General features: G+C 41.9%; 1 protein-coding gene and 2 non-coding genes across 4 annotated transcripts in view; 2 read left to right on the plus strand and 1 right to left on the minus strand.

Moving 5' to 3' along the window:
• Positions 1–5159, plus strand: part of LOC128227052 (thrombospondin type-1 domain-containing protein 4-like) — a 9489-nt gene extending 4330 nt beyond the window's left edge. Inside the window, exons 5-11 of one of the 2 annotated variants that reach the window (XM_052937245.1) lie at positions 1–15; positions 164–365; positions 1557–1730; positions 3237–3407; positions 3696–3875; positions 3993–4152; positions 4409–5159. The exon at positions 1–15 is cut by the window's left edge and continues 118 nt beyond it. In XM_052937245.1, coding sequence (XP_052793205.1) covers positions 1–15; positions 164–365; positions 1557–1730; positions 3237–3407; positions 3696–3875; positions 3993–4152; positions 4409–4539 — 1033 coding nt within the window. In that variant the 3' untranslated portion in view covers positions 4540–5159. Of the gene's footprint in view, positions 16–163; positions 366–1556; positions 1731–3236; positions 3408–3692; positions 3876–3992; positions 4153–4408 lie in introns of both variants that reach the window. The other variant, XM_052937244.1, reaches the window with a different exon arrangement.
• Positions 1196–1267, minus strand: Trnac-gca (transfer RNA cysteine (anticodon GCA)). Its single transcript has one exon. It is a non-coding gene; the product is annotated as a tRNA-Cys (tRNA).
• On the plus strand, positions 1397–1468 carry Trnac-gca (transfer RNA cysteine (anticodon GCA)). The gene has a single exon. It is a non-coding gene; the product is annotated as a tRNA-Cys (tRNA).
• Positions 5160–7915: the final 2756 nt, after the last annotated feature.

Below are 7915 nucleotides of genomic sequence, written 5' to 3' on the forward strand. Positions count from 1 at the left end.
ACCTTGCACTCCCAGGTGAAGCTCCTCTTTTTAATTTTTATTCAATAAGCAGCGAGGGCATGATACACGTATCATCATAAAGTACAATAACATGTACATGAATACTAGTGCCTGTTTCTAGTATTATAGTGATCTGCTACTTTCTACACTACTGTGTTTGCAGCTGGTACACGGATCCCTGGTCTCCATGCAGCGTGACGTGTGGGCAGGGACAGAGAACACGTGTAGTCACCTGTCAGCAGCGCATCTCCGCCACCGACTCACAGATCATTGCTGAATCGTACTGCAGCAGCCGAAAACCAGCTACCAGCCGGGACTGCTTCCGGCGCTCCTGCTATCAGTGGTGGACAGGAGTATGGGGAGAAGTGAGCAATGCTTGTTTTTTCCCCCAAACAAGTAGAAATGTGTTTTTGATGGACATAAAGCTTGATATTAAGTTAGTTGTACAGCATTAACATGTGGCATGTGAAGGTACTTGTATGGTAAAAACAGTTAGAACATATGGTTAATGTACAGATAAATCAGATATGGTTTGCTTCATATTATCGAATGCTTTTGATATGCACATGTTATCGGAACAGTTAGAATGACCATCGGGGCAGTATGTGCAATGCACGGTTGACTGTTTGTCGTTGTTGGTGCCTTTCCATGTGAAGGATTCGCTAAAATAATAAGGGGACACCCGGGTTTGAATCGGGCTTCTCTCGATCTGCGGTCTAATGCTCTACCGCTGAGCTATATCCCCACAACGCATATCATATTGTAGCGTTATTTCGTTCAATAAAACAGGCAATGAAGATAGATGATTCAATTGTCCGAAACAGTATATCTAGAAAGAAAAGTATACATTGTATTTAACGTTGTACATAAATATAAGTGGAAATAGCGTCGACTGCAGATGGATAGGTCCCCGGTTCGAGCTCGGGTGTCCTCTTCAGTATTCATTTATGACAAGCATTTTGCAGAAAAAAGAAAGGTTGCGAAATGCTTTCTAATGCGAACTACCCTTTGATCGGTACGTCAAGCAGGAATATTATAACGAAGACGTCACCTGGTCGTATGTTTGAATGATGATTTTATAAATGATTTACCGGTACACGAAAAATAGATATACAGTAGTTATATCTGAATCTGTTAAATATTTTATTTATGTAATTCAAGTACGGTTCTTAGTGACTTATTCTTCAAAAGTATAAGGGGACACCCGGGTTCGAACCGGGGACCTCTCGATCTGCAGTCGAATGCTCTACCACTGAGCTATATCCCCATATAACTTTTCCACAGCGTTATTTTATATAGACACTATAAATGTAATATGTCACCACATATCATATAGATAAGACCCTTACCAGCTGCTTCATTTTTAGAAATATGCTGAAAATAACAAAGGTCATAAGGGGATATAGCTCAGTTGTAGAGCATTCGACTGCAGATCGAGAGGTCCTCGGTTCGAACCCGGGTGTCCCCTTAAGAATCTTTTTATAATGGTCGCATTGACCCCTTCATTTCTATGCACACACATATATAACATGTATAAGTAACTTAAGTGTTTTTAGTGTACGGCAGACTGTGGTTTGGGTTCGCGGGTCCGGACGGTCGAATGTCGAAACGAAGTTTCGGAGGTTTCGGACCGGCAACTGTGTGGCACGGGGGAGCCAGCGAGCAAGGAGGCGTGTGGAAGCGGAACTTGCACCGGCACCAAGTGGTTCTTTACAGATTGGACATCCTCGGTAATTTTCCTTTCATATCCAAATAAAGTATAAAGGTATTCCCAACTATCGATTCCATTGAACCACATGTACATGGCAGAAGATTTCAGTGTTAAAGTCAAAAGGGCATAAAAGATGCACTCTCACAGATTTAACGTTTTGACAACTTTTTTTTTTGTCTTGGTACGAGCCAATTTATGCGAAAATGCATAGAAACCAGTGATATAAAACTGCTGACAACAATTCAGATCGCAGATTTTCATATGTAAGTTCGAAAATTGATGTGTTATGCATTTTCTTAAACGGTTATTAACGCTTTCAGCCATAAAACAATGATCGAACGGAAATATGAAAATCTGCGATCTGATCTTTTGTCAGCAGTCTTATATCACTGGTTTGCAGATATTTACGCAAAAATTGGCTCATTCCAAGACAAAAAATAAAAATAAAAAAAGTTATCAAAACGGTTAATTTGTGAGAGAGTGCAGCTCGTTCTCTCGTCCAAGAACACATATGGTCAAATACCAAGGACACTTTTTGTGAAGCTTTTCTTGCTACAAGTTGACCTATTATATTATAGGGATGTGAATTGTGGGGTTAAATTTTAAGAAAAAATCAAACGTGTTCAGTCATCGTTATGCATTCAAAAGGTATACATGTATGTGTTGAAATGCAAAGTCAGCAAATACGTTTACACTTGATGATTGTGGGCGTTATCCGTAAAATAATTTCACATGTAAAATGCATCAAAAACTGGTTGAAGATCTTAAATATGCCGGACTCAAGATACGTGAAAAAATGTTACAACTATCTGTTGGTCACAAATGATACGTTACGACTATTTTGGGCCACTTAGCTATAACGATTACTTCATGCAGATGAAAATGGATAAGACTATGTTTGGATTAGCCAAGGTGTATCAGATTCTTCAAAAATAATAGTCAAACGGTCCTGACGGGTAAATTTTGATTCCATCAGTCTAAATTTGTAATGGAGTTCACAGTTTTCACATCCAGATGTAACAAAAATAATAATGAAGATTTCATCTTTATCAATATTTTCAAACACTGCTTAAAAGTAAGAAAAATATTTTGTTTAGTAGAAAATCACGTTATATCAATGATATTGTCAAATAACCATTTGTTTCTAGTCCGATGTCGTTTTCGATGTTGTGTAGAGGTCGGAATGCGTTCCGCACTAATTCAAAACACCATGCAGCACTTGCCTCCCTTTGCAATACATCAACAAATAATGTATATTACTATGTAAAATCGCGCGATGTTTTGAAACGCATAAATGATAAACTTCTATGTTTTGCGCACACAAACAAATTGTTTTTAGTTGTGTTCACCTTTATTCTTGTGTCAGGGACCAGATGCCTTGACCGTTGTCTTGTCTTAAATTGTAAAGGTATACCATACGAAATAATAATTCGACATTATACGTACGTATGTCTTTTATTAGCGCAATAGACTTGCATAAACGCAATCTATTTATTTAACATATACTTATTACCTTCTGATGCAGTGTTCTGCTGAGTGTGGTGGTGGCGTGGAGACGAGGAGCATTCACTGCGCCACAGACGGAGGCCACTTTCTGCCGGACCACCTGTGCACAACCCCTGCCCGCCCCGCTGCCGAGCGCCCATGTAAGCAAACATCGTGTGGAGGACAGTGGTTCACAGGGCCATGGAGTAAGGTCAGCAAACTTCAGAGATTTTATGTTTTGTTTGTCTTGTATATTTCATCGCTACATGACCCATGATGCGGTAGAAAAAAACTAGAATAATCACCCCACAGAAAACTTGAACGTATTGTCATATTTTTTTCTATGTAAATTATCGTTTACTTTAATAAAAAGTATATGGATAAGAACACCACAGATCAATTCCCTGTATATGTTTGAAATACCAGGGATTTGGAAACTTTAAATAAAATTGTCTTATTAGTTATTACAGCCATGTTTACTGTTTTCAATCATTAGCAGTGCTCCCAAACATGTGGTACTGGAGTGAAGTCCCGTGCAGTGATCTGCATGAGGCGGCACGGCGGAGGTCAGGTGATAGCGGACGCTTCGGAGTGTCACTTGGAGGAACGTCCTAAGGAGGCCAAGCCATGCAGAGAGGTGGAGTGCGGAAATGTCTGGTTTAAAACAGACTGGTCCGAGGTATGTAGTATTGCGTCTATAACAGCCGGATTACATTACGGATAATTTTTACATCCAAACTTATTACGAATTTGTTTAATGTGTTCATATATACACGACACTTTTCCATAATGTTAGTGCTCGAAACCTTGTGGAGGCGGTCTACAACAGAGGGCGGTGCGGTGTATGGCTGAGGACGAAGCCACCACCGGCACGTGCGCGGATAGGGACCGACCCCGGGAGTCCCAGGTTTGCAACACTCAGCCATGCTCATCCTGGTCCACGCAAGATCTACACCGTAAGCTCATGGTCTACCTCTGTAATACAATTATGACAGTCATGATAATAAAAGTATAATAATCACCACTGAAAATTATGTTGTTGATTTTTCTTTGGACGAACATTTTAGCTCCCAGTTATCTTTGATGGCTCGTTAACCTTTAGTAATTACTATCAGAAACAATCTGGCGTTGACTATTTTGCATGCATTGAATATGACAAACCAGTGGCTCCGAATAAAATACCATAATGCAGTGTTTGTTTTCTTGTGCCAGGAGGCGGTTGCCGCGACCGGTACCCTAATTGCGGGGTGGTGGTGGAGGCAAACCTCTGTCGCTACCCATACTACCAGCGGAAGTGCTGTCGCGCATGTGCAGGCACGAGAACTGTGGGCAGAGACGCCTAAGATATCACCATCATATGGATTTTATCATGACTGTCAATATCACTTTTAAGTGTTTACGAACTCCTCGTTTGGCATAGCTATGTATTTACTGGCATCTTTCAATAATGTATATATATATATATTTTTTGAGAGTGACATTGCAATCTCTGCGTGTATGTTAGAGTTCAGTTTCATAATTACTGTTATAGCTTTAGATTCTTTGTATTTATGATCTCTTACATTTCGTGAAGCCTTAAAATGGGAATGTGTCTATGTTGTGTTTGTATTCATGTATTCTGTGAGGATTCTGTATTCCGTCAAGTTACTGCCTCGCACAGGCAAGAACATATGCGAGTAATCCGGGCCGGTTAACTCTGTTGGTAGAGCACGGGGTCCCGGGTGTGATCCCCAGTCAGGTTGCAAACTTTTCTGAGGCTTTGTCAATATGTACATCATTGGTAAACAGGTCATTTGTAAAGAAATGCATGATCATGGTGTTTCATTTTTATGGTTTTACTTATATTTTTAGTTTCATTTTGTACACAGGTATTGTGCAAGTTTTATTTTGTAATTTTATATGTTTATATTTTGTTCATGGAAAATAAACTCAAGATAACACTGTTGTTATCTAACGAACCAAAGTCATTTAGACGTACATAACCCCCCCCCCCCCCCCCCCACACACACACACACACACACACACACACACACACACACACACACTATTGGCCGACATGCTATCCTATGCAGAATGATGACTAGAGCTGTCACTGAATGTAATTAATTCATATCTCCCCAATGGCACAACTTAAATGATAAAGCTAGGACAAAAAACAATTTGGCCCTTTATCGTATAGAAGTTAAACAATCAGCAGCCCTCACTTTACATGTTTCCCACTCACCAGTGGTATCATTGTGTAAGACCGCCACAGGAATCAGCAACACTCACTATACATGTTTCCACTCACCAGTGGTATCGTTGTGTAAGACCGCCACAGGAATCAGCAACACTCACTATACATGTTTCCACTCACCAGTGGTATCATTGTGTAAGACCGCCGCATGAACCAGCAACACACACTATACATGTTCCCAACTCACCAGTGGTATCATTGTGTAAGACCGCCCTAGGAACCAGTAACACTCACTATACATGTTCCCAACTCACCAGTGGTATCATTGTGTAAGACCGCTCTAGGAACCAGTAACACTCACTATACATGTTCCCACTCACCAGTGGTATCATTGTGTAAGACCGCCGCATGAACCAGCAACACACACAATAAATGTTCCCAACTCACCAGTGGTATCATTGTGCAAGACCGCCCTAGGAACTAGCAGCACTCACTATACATGTTTCCACTCACCAGTGGTATCATTGTGTAAGACCGCCCTAGGAACCAGCAGCACTCACTAAACATGTTCCCACTCACCAGTGGTATCATTGTGTAAGATCGCCCAAGGAACCAGTAACACTCACAATACATGTTTTCACCCATCAGTGGTATCATTGTGTAAGATCGTCCCAGGAACCAGTAACACTCACTATACATGTTCCCACTCACCAGTGGTATCATTGTGTAAGACCGCCCTAGGAACCAGTAACACTCACTATACATGTTCCCACTCACTAGTGGTATCATTGTGTAAGACCGCCCTAGGAACCAGTAACACTCACTATATATGTTCCCACTCACCAGTGGTGTCATTGTGTAAGACCGCCCTAGGAACCAGCAGCCCTCACTATACATGTTCCCACTCACCAGTGGTATCATTGTGTAAGACCGCCCTAGGAACCAGCAACAGTCACTATACATGTTCCCACTCACCAGTAGTATCATTGTGTAAGACCGCCCTAAGAACCAGTAACACTTACTTAACATGTTTCCCACTCACCAGTGGTATCATTTTGTAAGACCGCCCTAGGAATCAGAAGCACTCACTATACATGTTCACACTCACCAGTGGTATCATTGTGTAAGACCGCCCTAGGAACCAGTAACACTCACCATACATGTTTCCCACTCACCAGTGGTATCATTGTGTAAGACCGCCCTAGGAACCAGTAACACTTACTTAACATGTTTCCCACACACCAGTGGTATCATTGTGTAAGATCGCCCCAGGCACCAGTAAAACTCACTATACATGTTCCCACTCACCAGTGGTATCATTGTGTAACACCGCCCTAGGAATCAGTAGCACTCACTATACATGTTCTCACTCACCAGTGGTATCATTGTATAAGACCGCCCTAGGAACCAGTAACACTCACTATACATGTTCCCACTCACCAGTGGTATCATTGTGTAAGACCGCCCTAGGAACCAGTAACACTCACTATACATGTTCTCACTCACCAGTGGTATCATTGTGTAAGACCGCCCTAGGAACCAGTAACACTCACTATACATGTTCCCACTAACCAGTGGTATCATTGTGTAAGACCGCTTTAGGAACCAGTAACACTCACTATACATGTTCCCACTCACCAGTGGTATCATTGTGTAAGACCGCCCTAGGAACCAGTAACACTCACTATACATGTTCTCACTCACCAGTGGTATCATTGTGTAAGACCGCCCTAGGAACCAGTAACACTTACTTAACATGTTTCCCACTCACCAGTGGTATCATTGTGTAAGACCGCCCTAGGAACCAGTAACACTCACTATACATGTTCCCACTCACCAGTGGTATCATTGTGTAAGACCGCCCTAGGAACCAGCAACACTCACTATATATGTTCCCACTCACCAGTGGTGTCATTGTGTAAGACCGCCCTAGGAACCAGCAGCCCTCACTATACATGTTCCCACTGACCAGTGGTATCATTGTGTAAGACCGCCCTAAGAACCAGTAACACTTACTTAACATGTTTCCCACTCACCAGTGGTATCATTTTGTAAGACCGCCCTAGGAATCAGAAGCACTCACTATACATGTTCCCACTCACCAGTGGTATCATTGTGTAAGACCGCCCTAGGAACCAGTAACACTCACCATACATGTTTCCCACTCACCAGTGGTATAATTGTGTAAGACCGCCCTAGGAACCAGTAACACTTACTTAACATGTTTCCCACTCACCAGTGGTATCATTGTGTAAGATCGCCCCAGGAACCAGTAAAACTCACTATACATGTTCCCACTCACCAGTGGTATCATTGTGTAAGACCGCCCTAGGAATCAGTAGCACTCACTATACATGTTCTCACTCACCAGTGGTATCATTGTATAAGACCGCCCTAGGAACCAGTAACACTCACTATACATGTTCCCACTCACCAGTGGTATCATTGTGTAAGACCGCCCTAGGAACCAGTAACACTCACTATACATGTTCTCACTCACCAGTGGTATCATTGTGTAAGACCGCCCTAGGAACCAGTAACAC

Source organism: Mya arenaria, chromosome 3 (assembly GCF_026914265.1).
Source record: "Mya arenaria isolate MELC-2E11 chromosome 3, ASM2691426v1".
In the NCBI taxonomy this organism is placed as follows: domain Eukaryota; kingdom Metazoa; phylum Mollusca; class Bivalvia; order Myida; family Myidae; genus Mya; species Mya arenaria.